Source organism: Dermacentor silvarum, chromosome 4, assembly GCF_013339745.2.
Source record: "Dermacentor silvarum isolate Dsil-2018 chromosome 4, BIME_Dsil_1.4, whole genome shotgun sequence".
Lineage (NCBI taxonomy): Eukaryota > Metazoa > Arthropoda > Arachnida > Ixodida > Ixodidae > Dermacentor > Dermacentor silvarum.
Window position 1 is genome coordinate 8,084,664 of NC_051157.2, and position 12,564 is coordinate 8,097,227.

The 12,564-nt window shown below is 53.4% G+C and overlaps 1 protein-coding gene across 1 annotated transcript in view; it reads left to right on the plus strand.

Moving 5' to 3' along the window:
- The window catches only part of LOC119449396 (transient-receptor-potential-like protein), a 244,160-nt gene that overhangs the window by 95,872 nt on the left and 135,724 nt on the right, over positions 1 to 12,564 (plus strand). Inside the window, exon 2 of the mRNA XM_037712564.2 lies at positions 6,760 to 6,938. Within this exon, the coding sequence (XP_037568492.1) occupies positions 6,792 to 6,938 (147 nt within the window). The 5' untranslated portion in view covers positions 6,760 to 6,791. The remainder of the gene's footprint in view (positions 1 to 6,759; positions 6,939 to 12,564) is intronic.

Sequence of the window (12,564 nt, forward strand, 5' to 3'; positions counted from 1 at the left end):
GCGAAACAGCGAAAATGCGGCCAATGTAGCTCTCGCTACAAAACTGTTTAAGAGTTGTAGAGTTTTAAGCGAAGCTTTATAGGCTCACAAGTGTCGGCGGTGGTGGCGGCGGTGGCGGTGTCACCCTGAAGAGTGGGCCGATCCTGGCGATAGTGCAGAAAAGGTCTAAGCTGAATGGCACATACCAGGGACAAAAAAGAATGATAGCGAGAAAGAGAGAAAGAAAGTGAGAAAGAGAGAGAGAAAGAAATAAGGAGAGAGGGAAAGATAGATAGATAGAGAGAGAGAGAGAGAAAGAGAGTCACCACGAAGGTCAGAGAAAGAGAGAAAGAGAAAGAGAGAGAGAGAGGAGAGAAATAAAGACATATAGAGAGAGGGAAATAGAGAGAGAGAGAACAAGAGAAAGAAAGTCACTATGAAGATTCGAGAAAGAAAGAAAGAGAGAGAATGGAAGAAAGAAAGAAATAAAGGAAGAAAGAGAGAGGGAGAGAAAGAAAGAGAAAAAAGTCACGGGCCTGCGTGGCACACGCAGCACAGTCACAGCGTACGCTGGTGGAGCGGCTCAAGAGTAGCTCCAATTTCGGCACCACGCACACCAGGGTCTTCGCGGCCAAGTCTCTTCGCCTCGTTTTGACGAGAACGATCTGAACTGTCTGCCCGGCGACGACGGCGAGCTTCGGCTTGTAATGTTCTTTGCGCAGCAGTCTGCTGACCCGGATGATGCTTGGTTGTAGCCGCGCACGTAGCTCTACGATTGGCTTCTTCAGCAGCGGTTCGTACCTTGCGAGGAGACGCCATAACGTATTACGAAGAGGTATCCAGAATACGTGGCGCACATCTCACATCGGGATCGCGTTGATTGCGCGGCTCGTCTGAATCGCATCTTGTCGTCTGCACCTGCGCACGCAGCAGATGCCTCAACTAAATGGCGCCACCACACTGGCGGAGGTTCGGGTCGCCTGCGCCTGCGAGCCTGCCTAGATTATAGGGCATTTTTCCGCTGCCTGTTAGCAAGCGCTTGCGTGGCTCAGTGGTAAAGTATCCGACTCCCGCGCAGCGGGCCTGGGTTCGCTCCGGCGGGGACCGTGTGCTTTTTTTTCGCATTTCCGGCGATAGCGGTTACGGACGCGGCCGCCGCCGCCGCCGACACCATCGCGAACCGAAATGGCTATTGGAATCAGCCCATAAAAGCTGTTAAAGCTTACGCTGCAATAAGAAATAAAGAGAGAGAAAGAAACACAGAAGAGAAAGAAAGAAAATCACCACGAAGGTCAGATACACACATGGCAAGCTTCGCTTACCCCCATTTTCTCGACCGGGGAAGGGCCGGTGATTTTTCATAGTAACTCGGTGGGATTGAGCCTTTACCTCGGCTAGTTCTCTGCTAAAGTTCTGTACATCATTCTTGAACTTCTCAAACATCTCGTTCATGAAAGTAATCGAGCCCCTTATGCCTGTAACCTCAGAATGGATTTCTCCGTTTGAAGTCTTCGCAGTTTCCGCGTCGCTCTTCATTTCCTCAGCGAACGTGTCTTGCCTCAGAACCAGATTGGTGTGAAATTGAACAACTTCCTGATGGAACTACCGCAGGCCGAAATGGGAAGGATTGTCTTCGGGCATTATTTTGGGTTTATACATGCAGTTTAGTCCTTTACGTGGTTCATCTTTATGACGGAAAGTTCAAAAGCGTCACTGGCATTGTACATCGTCGAAGCAGAAACATCATAATTGGTTTGTTTGCCGTTTTGCAGTGTAAACAAATCATCCTTCAATGAGAAAGTTCAAATATCAGATAATGTATCACAAGATTATCACTTCTTTACGCGCACATCTCCGTCATTTCATTATCGTCGTCGGACGTCTTGCGGGGTTATTCCTTGTCTATGGCAGTGACATTGATACGTCGGAGAGTTTGATGAAGCGTTTTTTTATCTCGGGTAGTTCAAGTATGTGCTTTGCAGCTACTGTGTCTTGGTGAGAAAGCAAAAAAAAAAGGAACCTTAGCTTCGAAGAAGTTGTCATGAAGGCAGTAAAGAAGGTGCACCACTCGAATGTCGCAACGGGGATATAAAGGAACCTGGCAAGGCCGCTGACGGGGGCGGGCGTCCTCATAAACTGCGCGCACTCCTCAGCAGTATACTTGCTGCTCCGTGGAGTCGTCGTCGTGCGTGCGGTGCTTCGCTTTCATCGCAACAGATAGCCGCGTGTCCAAAATGAAGAGTACGCTCACCACAAAGACAGTTGGGAAACGTTACTACACGTACATAATGGTAAATGAACAAAATATGGAACCAGGAAAAAGAAATATCTGAGAAAATCGGTGAAATATCACACTAACGTCAATGCGCCTGCGAGAGTCGACAATCTCAGTAAAGTTAAAACGAAGATAAAGGCAAAAAAAAAAAAAGAACGAAGTCAGATATTGCGTCAAGTTTGGAGGGCAGGAACAGCTTGAAAAAAAAAAGAATAGCAACGAAAAAGAATTTCGGGAGCTGACGAAAGTGATGAGACGACTGTTGCAACCTAACAGTGACACGGATGCTTGGTCCAAGGAATAAAAAACATGTGGTTGATCCCTCTTATATAGGAATCGGTATAGAACACGAAAGTGAAACGTGTCTTCACAGAAGTAGTGTAATGTTTATTGCACATTCATATATAATGTCTATTGGTGTTTTGTGGCTAAAGCGCCCTTAGGCGTTGATGCACCCACGCTGACGCCTGGTGGCACGTCTCCTCCATCACGACTACCAACGTCGATGACCATGAGCAACCGTCGTGCATATGGAAGCTGCACTACGCTGCACACGCTAGCACAACGCGAAAGACGAAGCACGTAACTGACACACTAATACAACGCGCAAGACAAAGCACGTAACTGAATCGTCACCGAGTCAAATCAGCGCGTACAGCGCGTCGTAATTGCAGCCTCCGCGATCAACTTCAGAAACATTTTCAGAGCTAATTGCGGAGGCCACGCTCCGCTGTGCTGAGTACGGTGAACGCCACCTAGGTGGCGTTGGTAGTGCTTCTTGATGCCAGCGTCCCTTCGACTGCTGGCATCGAGGCGTCGTAGTGCTGAGACCACCGAAGCGTTCACTGTCGGTGCGCGTTAGTGTCATAATGCAGTACTTCTCTTTTCTGCTCGTAGGCGGCGGCACCGCCCCGAGCAAGAGCGCGGGTACACGGAGGAGTGTTAGATATATAAGGCGCGTCTGTGTAGCTCTCTGCAAATGCGTTTGTGGCGCAATGGGTTAAACGCTCGGCGATCTATCGTCGCGGACCGAGAGGTCGTGGGTTCGATTTCCAAATTTTGCATGTTTGTGGAACTTTTTCTTCTGGTTTCTTTCTTTGTATTATGTTCTATGACGTATTTCCGTGACGGAAATACGTCAGTGAAGTCTTGGTGGACCCCGGCATAAAACACTTTCGTGTTAAAATGAAAGAAGAAGAAATAAACCATGGGCGTGGTTTAAATGAGGATAGATGACGGACGTATACGCGTACAAAGAACGCACAGCGCCCGAATTTCTGCAGCGCGCTGCTCATGACTGATGCGCATCGTCGGCAAGGATCGCAAAGAGGACTGTAACGTCTTCTTTTTACGATCAGCTGTCGGTTGCAGTTGCTTCTTCGAGTCTTCATCTGCCAGAGTTTTGCACACGCCATTCATTAGGACTACAGAAAATAAAGAAGTGCCCAAATAGGTAGGAACGTTTTTTATCTCGACGAATCCAAAATTTAAAAGGAGCGTCCTTTCTGCTCGCTCACTACACTCTTAGGTATTTACTCATCACCGTCCAAAAGGTACGACAAAGAAAAGAAAGAAAAACTTCGTCTGACATTTTTCGAGCTGATAATTCTTCCTTTCTTTCTTTGTGGCTGTACTGAAGCGCAATCGCCAGTCGTGATGCGGTCATGATTGGACGCATTCCACACTCTTCTGTGCACCCCGATTGTTTCAGGCAGCGCAGCTTGTCTGAGCAGCTATTCCACGCGTTTCTTCTTGTTCTTTCTGGGGTTTTACGTGCCAAAACTAGTTCTGATTATGAGGCACGCCGTAGTGGAGGGCTCCAGATTAATTTAGGCCACCTGGGGTTCTTTAACATGCACTACAACACAAGCACATGGGCGTTTTTGCATTTCGCCTCCATCGAAATGCGGCCGCCGCGGCCGGGATTCGATCCCGCGATCTCGTGCTCAGCAGCGCAACGCCTTAGCTGACTGAGCTACCGCGGCGGGTTCCACGTGTTTATACGCCGACTGAGTCAGTCTAAGTGCCTATGCGTTGAGTAAGGCACCTTTGACAACCATGCGATGAGTTTCTCACGATTGACATTTCCGCGCTTTCTCGTAATTCCTCATGTATCCTGGTGGCCAAAGTCTTCTATGATCAACGCCATGTGCTGAAGTGACGCAACGCACGACGTCTTTGTCTTACGGTAACGCACAGTCCTTTGTAAGACTACTCCTACTTTAAGCACATCCCGTGCACCTTCTTCAGAAGTCATGCCCACACGCATAAAGAGCAGCGGTTTGCCGGTGCTGCGATAAGGACACGCATAAAACTGGTGCGCGCGCGTTCGTTCGGGTGCGGGGGCGGAGCCGAACGACAAAGTGAACTGATGGTCTCATATTACCGTGCTCGATCGTGTTTTTTTTTTAATTTTTTATGCACTCGTGCGATGTACTCTAGTCGCCGGTTCTCGTTGCCGGCGTCGCCGCGATTTCAGCTTTCTAGACTCACTCAGAATATATCTTTGTACAGCGAAGCGCGCGCGCCTTATCTTGAAAGCTATCTGCACACGATCTTTGTATGCGCTATGCCTTCGTCGCTCAGTTTCCGTTGAAGCGATAGACCGCACAAACCTTCGCTCGCTGCTGCAACCGCGCTTGCTCACGCCAGCGTTCTGACAGCGGTTGTCTGCGGTCATCGAGTGTGATCTATTCATGTTTGCTTGTGCGCGCTGACACCATGCCTGTTAATTCAGTTAGTAAGCGAATGTGTCAAAGTTTATACAGCCGATAAAACTACTATCCTTACTCCGTATAGCTCTCGACTAATTTGCTGTCACAAGGGATGCTTCGCCTTTCGGGAGAAACTGCAACTTTTTTTGGACATGTTCAAGGAAGCCAAAAATTGTATTTGCACGTTCCACCCCAAACTACAGAGGCGTACCCTAGTAATGAAAGGCACACGGTAAAATACAATTTCAGAAAGGCACCGGGGAAGTCATGCGATATATGACAAACAATACCAAGAACGCGACGGGCACGTTGTTTCGCGTATTTAGCGTGTGAAGAGAAGCTTAGCAATTTGTCGAAGTACGCACCAGGATCTTTCATCGACCCTGGGCAGTGAATCATTTCGAGAGGTGTATGGAAATTGCACATGGTGTGTTTTCAGCGTATAACTTTATACCATAGCTTTGGAAGCATTTAAGAGTAGCTTATTGTCTCTGCACTAGCTTGAGAGTTACAAAAAAAGTTATTTTTGAGGTCAGTGCAGTCGTGAACACTGTTGACAATCTTAAATAGGTTTAACTTGTCAGCAGAGTGAATGAATGAAGAGTGTTGAATTGCTGACGAAATGTCAATTATGAACAGTAGGAAGAGAAGATGGCTCCGGAGCGCTGGTGACCTCATATAGCTAACAGAGCTCTGTTCAATAATGCCAACGAAGCACGATCTATTGCTTAGGTGATTAGATGCTAGGGCAGTGATGGAAGAAGGCATGATGGAAGATGGAAGACATTGCCATGAGCTTTTTAATTAGGAGCTCGTGGCAGACTATACCAAATGCTTTACTTAGGTCAAGGTAAAGAGCATCTAATTGATCCCTGCTATGTACACTCGGCCACAAAATATTGCGGGGCACGCGAGCGCGTGACGAAACGGTCCGCCTCACCTACTGACTGCTCACCACTGGTTAGGGTGGCTAGAATACCCTGGTGTCGAGACCGACGCTTGCGCGCATGCGCGTCCCTCCGTGACTGCAAGCGTGCATGTTTCTGCGCGGCGGCGATATCCAAGTGCAGCCGTGAGGGGCCCCTCTTGCGATTAGTGCTATCGCGGCTTCGACGCGCAAAACTATGTGAAGCGTGAGCTGGCGCGCGCCACATCGGTCGCTTTTTGTCGAGTCACGAGCGCGGATGGATATCGCCGGTCGCGAACGCAACAAGTTTTGTTTTTTCTGCACTGCGCATTTTCGTGGCCAATGTTCGTTCTTTATTTCTTTTCACGAACGGGACGTTCTCCCACAGAAGAGCGTGGCAAAAAAAGGCTCTCTTTATATAGAAAGAGCCGGGCAAGATGAAAATGAACTTTTTATTTCCATTATATCAACTAAGTTTTGCCCGTCGAAGCTGCCATAACGCCAATCGCAAGAGGGGCCCCTCGCGGCTGCACTCGGATATCGCCGGCGCGCAAGGAGGAAGTGCAGAAACATGCACGCTTGCAGCCACGGAGGAACGCGCATGCGCGCAAGCGTCGGTCTCGACACTAGGGGTGAGCCACCAGTAGGCTACGAGGAACGTTTCGCCACGCGCTCGCGTGCCCCGCAATACTTTGTGGCCGAGTGTACCATACTGGAAGCATAGTTCATAAATGTTACCAAGTAATAATAATAGTAAGAATAAGAATAATTGAATTACCTGTAGTCATTTAGGTGAATGCACTGGATGTGCTAATTGAGGAGTGCACCAGTCAAGCAACATTCGAACAAGTGGCGCCTCTGACGAGTGGTCGTGCCCTGTGCAGGATTAAAGGCGTTACCCGACCGCTGAGCGCCGATGCTGCAGCCTCCGGTTTCGTCGCCGCCGCCACCGCCGCCGCAGGTGACGGCGTGCGCGGCGCGCCAGTCCCCGCAGTCGCCCAACTGCTTCCGCATTCCCATACCTCTAGAACCGCTCAAGGACGGTCACTCCATGGACCCAAAGGTAGGTGAACCTCTTTGCAAAACTGAACACGCTACACTTCGCTGTTTTGGACACGTAGTACGCAGCTTTCAAAAAAAAAAACAGAGATGATCGTGCGTCTTCCCCTCTGACACTGCCGTGGCTGCGGACAGCGTTTGCCGGGGGGCTTCGTGGGCGCTGTAAAGGTTGGTTTCCCTGCCCTGCCACATCGCGTTCTCGTACACTTAAAGCGTGCGCAGCATACGGTTCGATCTGACAGCGTTCTTGGCTCTGTGCCCCAAACGATTTCGTTAGTCCACTTCAACGCGTACGATGTAGAGACGCATGGGAATCACTCAAAGATAGTGTATCACTGGAAGTTATCACTCGACGACAATATCACCCCTCAATAAAATCTACCTTTGCTCTTTGTATGCCATCGCGGCTGATCTTTAAGCACTAGGCAACAGCAAAAAAAAAGGAAAAAAATGGACGACGCTTAAGCTTCGCTTTTAAGAGTGGAACGCGATAGCATTCAAAGATTCCTGACTGCTTCTCACGCTTCCCGACAACTGCAGCTTAAGCAACCGTAATGGTTACCGGGAAACACTGGCGGCAAATGCTGTGCGCGAAGGCGAGCTTTCTGGTAGTAACGAAGCCTCTTGCGTGGGGCTATCCCGGAGATATTCCACAGCCACGCCAAAAAAATTGCATAATTTTCAGGTTTCCGTTTTTGTTACGTATTTTTAATATTTCAGTCTGAGAAAATTTAACATTAAAGGCATGCGCTGTGGGTGTTTTGTTTCATGGCATCTGTTTGTGGATTGTCATTCTGAAAATTCCGAGGAATAGCTTTGCCAAGCATGCAAGGCAAGGTATGAGCAACTATAATGATAGAAAGGTGTGGCAATATAACCCGCATATAACGCATGTCATACAAGAAGGCGTAGCATATACATGTACCTAAATATATTCGGATGGCCTGCGTGGTTGGGGATGTTTTTTTCCGCCACTCGCCGACATCGCACGCCGACGCCGGTTGCCGAAGCCGGATTTTCTGTGACACGGGGCCCTTACGCCGTCGCGTTAAAACCGTGGGCTGATACCGAAGCTAGTGTAATATCGGGCCAACCCGCGGCGGAGTGAAGCAGGCTTCAAGCACTCCACCAACTTGCAAAAAAATCACAGCATATCCACGAAGTGAATGATGATGAGTGGGCGAAGCACCGGGGGATCATTCTGGTAATCCACAGCTACGGACGAGAGATAAAGAGAGCGCGCGTCGGGAACGAACGCCCTTGTGCAATGCAGCGCCCCTAGCTATGGACGAGAAAGAGAGCGCGCGTCGGGAACGAACGCCCTTGTGCACCGCAGCGCCCCTAGCTACGGACGAGAAAGAAAGAGAGCGCGCGTCGGGAACGAGAGAAAGAGAACGCGCGTCGGGAACGAACGCCCTTGTGCACCGCAGCGCACCTAGCTACGGACGAGAAAGAAAGAGAGTGCGCGTCGGGAACGAGAGAAAGAGAACGCGCGTCGGGAACGAACGCCCTTGTGCACCGCAGCGCACCTAGCTACGGACGAGAAAGAAAGAGAGCGCGCGTCGGGAACGAGAGAAAGAGAACGCGCGTCGGGAACGAACGCCCTTGTGCACCGCAGCGCACCTAGCTACGGACGAGAAAGAAAGAGAGCGCGCGTCGGGAACGAGAGAAAGAGAACGCGCGTCGGGAACGAACGCCCTTGTGCACCGCAGCGCCCCTAGCTACGGACGAGAAAGAAAGAGAGCGCGCGTCGGGAACGAGAGAAAGAGAACGCGCGTCGGGAACGAACGCCCTTGTGCACCGCAGCGCACCTAGCTACGGACGAGAAAGAAAGAGAGCGCGCGTCGGGAACGAGAGAAAGAGAACGCGCGTCGGGAACGAACGCCCTTGTGCACCGCAGCGCACCTAGCTACGGACGAGAAAGAAAGAGAGCGCGCGTCGGGAACGAGAGAAAGAGAACGCGCGTCGGGAACGAACGCCCTTGTGCACCGCAGCGCACCTAGCTACGGACGAGAAAGAAAGAGAGCGCGCGTCGGGAACGAGAGAAAGAGAACGCGCGTCGGGAACGAACGCCCTTGTGCACCGCAGCGCACCTAGCTACGGACGAGAAAGAAAGAGAGCGCGCGTCGGGAACGAGAGAAAGAGAACGCGCGTCGGGAACGAACGCCCTTGTGCACCGCAGCGCCCCTAGCTACGGACGAGAAAGAAAGAGAGCGCGCGTCGGGAACGAGAGAAAGAGAACGCGCGTCGGGAACGAACGCCCTTGTGCACCGCAGCGCACCTAGCTACGGACGAGAAAGAAAGAGAGCGCGCGTCGGGAACGAGAGAAAGAGAACGCGCGTCGGGAACGAACGCCCTTGTGCACCGCAGCGCACCTAGCTACGGACGAGAAAGAAAGAGAGCGCGCGTCGGGAACGAGAGAAAGAGAACGCGCGTCGGGAACGAACGCCCTTGTGCACCGCAGCGCACCTAGCTACGGACGAGAAAGAAAGAGAGCGCGCGTCGGGAACGAGAGAAAGAGAACGCGCGTCGGGAACGAACGCCCTTGTGCACCGCAGCGCACCTAGCTACGGACGAGAAAGAAAGAGAGCGCGCGTCGGGAACGAGAGAAAGAGAACGCGCGTCGGGAACGAACGCCCTTGTGCACCGCAGCGCACCTAGCTACGGACGAGAAAGAAAGAGAGCGCGCGTCGGGAACGAGAGAAAGAGAACGCGCGTCGGGAACGAACGCCCTTGTGCACCGCAGCGCACCTAGCTACGGACGAGAAAGAAAGAGAGCGCGCGTCGGGAACGAGAGAAAGAGAACGCGCGTCGGGAACGAACGCCCTTGTGCACCGCAGCGCACCTAGCTACGGACGAGAAAGAAAGAGAGCGCGCGTCGGGAACGAGAGAAAGAGAACGCGCGTCGGGAACGAACGCCCTTGTGCACCGCAGCGCACCTAGCTACGGACGAGAAAGAAAGAGAGCGCGCGTCGGGAACGAGAGAAAGAGAACGCGCGTCGGGAACGAACGCCCTTGTGCACCGCAGCGCACCTAGCTACGGACGAGAAAGAAAGAGAGCGCGCGTCGGGAACGAGAGAAAGAGAACGCGCGTCGGGAACGAACGCCCTTGTGCACCGCAGCGCACCTAGCTACGGACGAGAAAGAAAGAGAGCGCGCGTCGGGAACGAGAGAAAGAGAACGCGCGTCGGGAACGAACGCCCTTGTGCACCGCAGCGCACCTAGCTACGGACGAGAAAGAAAGAGAGCGCGCGTCGGGAACGAGAGAAAGAGAACGCGCGTCGGGAACGAACGCCCTTGTGCACCGCAGCGCACCTAGCTACGGACGAGAAAGAAAGAGAGCGCGCGTCGGGAACGAGAGAAAGAGAACGCGCGTCGGGAACGAACGCCCTTGTGCACCGCAGCGCACCTAGCTACGGACGAGAAAGAAAGAGAGCGCGCGTCGGGAACGAGAGAAAGAGAACGCGCGTCGGGAACGAACGCCCTTGTGCACCGCAGCGCACCTAGCTACGGACGAGAAAGAAAGAGAGCGCGCGTCGGGAACGAGAGAAAGAGAACGCGCGTCGGGAACGAACGCCCTTGTGCACCGCAGCGCCCCTAGCTACGGACGAGAAAGAAAGAGAGCGCGCGTCGGGAACGAGAGAAAGAGAACGCGCGTCGGGAACGAACGCCCTTGTGCACCGCAGCGCCCCTAGCTACGGACGAGAAAGAAAGAGAGCGCGCGTCGGGAACGAGAGAAAGAGAACGCGCGTCGGGAACGAACGCCCTTGTGCACCGCAGCGCCCCTAGCTACGGACGAGAAAGAAAGAGAGGCGCGTCGGGAACGAGAGAAAGAGAACGCGCGTCGGGAACGAACGCCCTTGTGCACCGCAGCGCCCCTAGCTACGGACGAGAAAGAAAGAGAGCGCGCGTCGGGAACGAGAGAAAGAGAACGCGCGTCGGGAACGAACGCCCTTGTGCACCGCAGCGCCCCTAGCTACGGACGAGAAAGAAAGAGAGCGCGCGTCGGGAACGAGAGAAAGAGAACGCGCGTCGGGAACGAACGCCCTTGTGCACCGCAGCGCCCCTAGCTACGGACGAGAAAGAAAGAGAGCGCGCGTCGGGAACGAGAGAAAGAGAACGCGCGTCGGGAACGAACGCCCTTGTGCACCGCAGCGCCCCTAGCTACGGACGAGAAAGAAAGAGAGCGCGCGTCGGGAACGAGAGAAAGAGAACGCGCGTCGGGAACGAACGCCCTTGTGCACCGCAGCGCACCTAGCTACGGACGAGAAAGAAAGAGAGCGCGCGTCGGGAACGAGAGAAAGAGAACGCGCGTCGGGAACGAACGCCCTTGTGCACCGCAGCGCCCCTAGCTACGGACGAGAAAGAAAGAGAGCGCGCGTCGGGAACGAGAGAAAGAGAACGCGCGTCGGGAACGAACGCCCTTGTGCACCGCAGCGCACCTAGCTACGGACGAGAAAGAAAGAGAGCGCGCGTCGGGAACGAGAGAAAGAGAACGCGCGTCGGGAACGAACGCCCTTGTGCACCGCAGCGCACCTAGCTACGGACGAGAAAGAAAGAGAGCGCGCGTCGGGAACGAGAGAAAGAGAACGCGCGTCGGGAACGAACGCCCTTGTGCACCGCAGCGCACCTAGCTACGGACGAGAAAGAAAGAGAGCCGCGCGTCGGGAACGAGAGAAAGAGAACGCGCGTCGGGAAACGAACGCCCTGTCACAGCAGCGCCCCTATCTACGGACAGAAAGAAAGAGAGCGCGCGTCGAGAAAAGAGAAAGAGAACGCGCGTCGTGAACGAACGCCTTGTGCACCGCAGCGCACCTAGCTATGGACGAGAAAGAAGGAGCGCGCGGCGGGAACAGAGAAAGAGAACCGCGCGTCGGAACGAACGCCCTTTGTGCACACCGCGCGCCCCTAGCTATGGACGAGCAAAGAGAGAGCGCGCGGCGGGAAAGGAGAAAGAGAAACCGCGCGTCTGGAACGAACGCCTTGTCACACGCAGCGCCCCTGCTATGGACGAGAAAGAAGAGAGCGCGGGCGGGAACAGAGAAAGAGAACGCGCGTCGGGAAACGAACGCATGTGCACCGCAGCGCCCATAGCTACGGAAGAGAAAGAAAGAACAGAGCGCGCGTCGGGAAAACGAGAGGAAAGAGGAAAGCAGCGTTTCGGAGGAACGAACGACCTTTTGCACCGCAGCGCACTAGCACGGACGAGAGAGAAAGAGAGCGCGCGTCTGGGAACGAAAGCCCTTGTTGCCCAGCAGCGCCCCTAGCTACGGGACGAGAAAGAAAGAGAGCGCGCGATCGGGAAACGAAGAGAAAGAGAACGCGCGTCGGGAACGAACGCCCTTGTGCACACGCAGCGCACCTAGCTACGGACGAGAAAGAAAGAGAGCGTGGACGGGAACGAGAGAAAGAGAACGCGCGTCGGAACGAACGCCCTTGTGCACCGCAGCGCCCCTAGCTACGGACGAGAAAGAGAGCGCGCGACGGGAACGAGAGAAAGAGAACGCGCGTCGGGAACGAACGCCCTTGTGCACCGCAGCGCCCCTAGCTACGGACGAGAAAGAAAGAGAGCGCGCGTCGGCAACGAGAGAAAGAGAACGCGCGTCGGGAACGAACGCCCTTGTGCACCG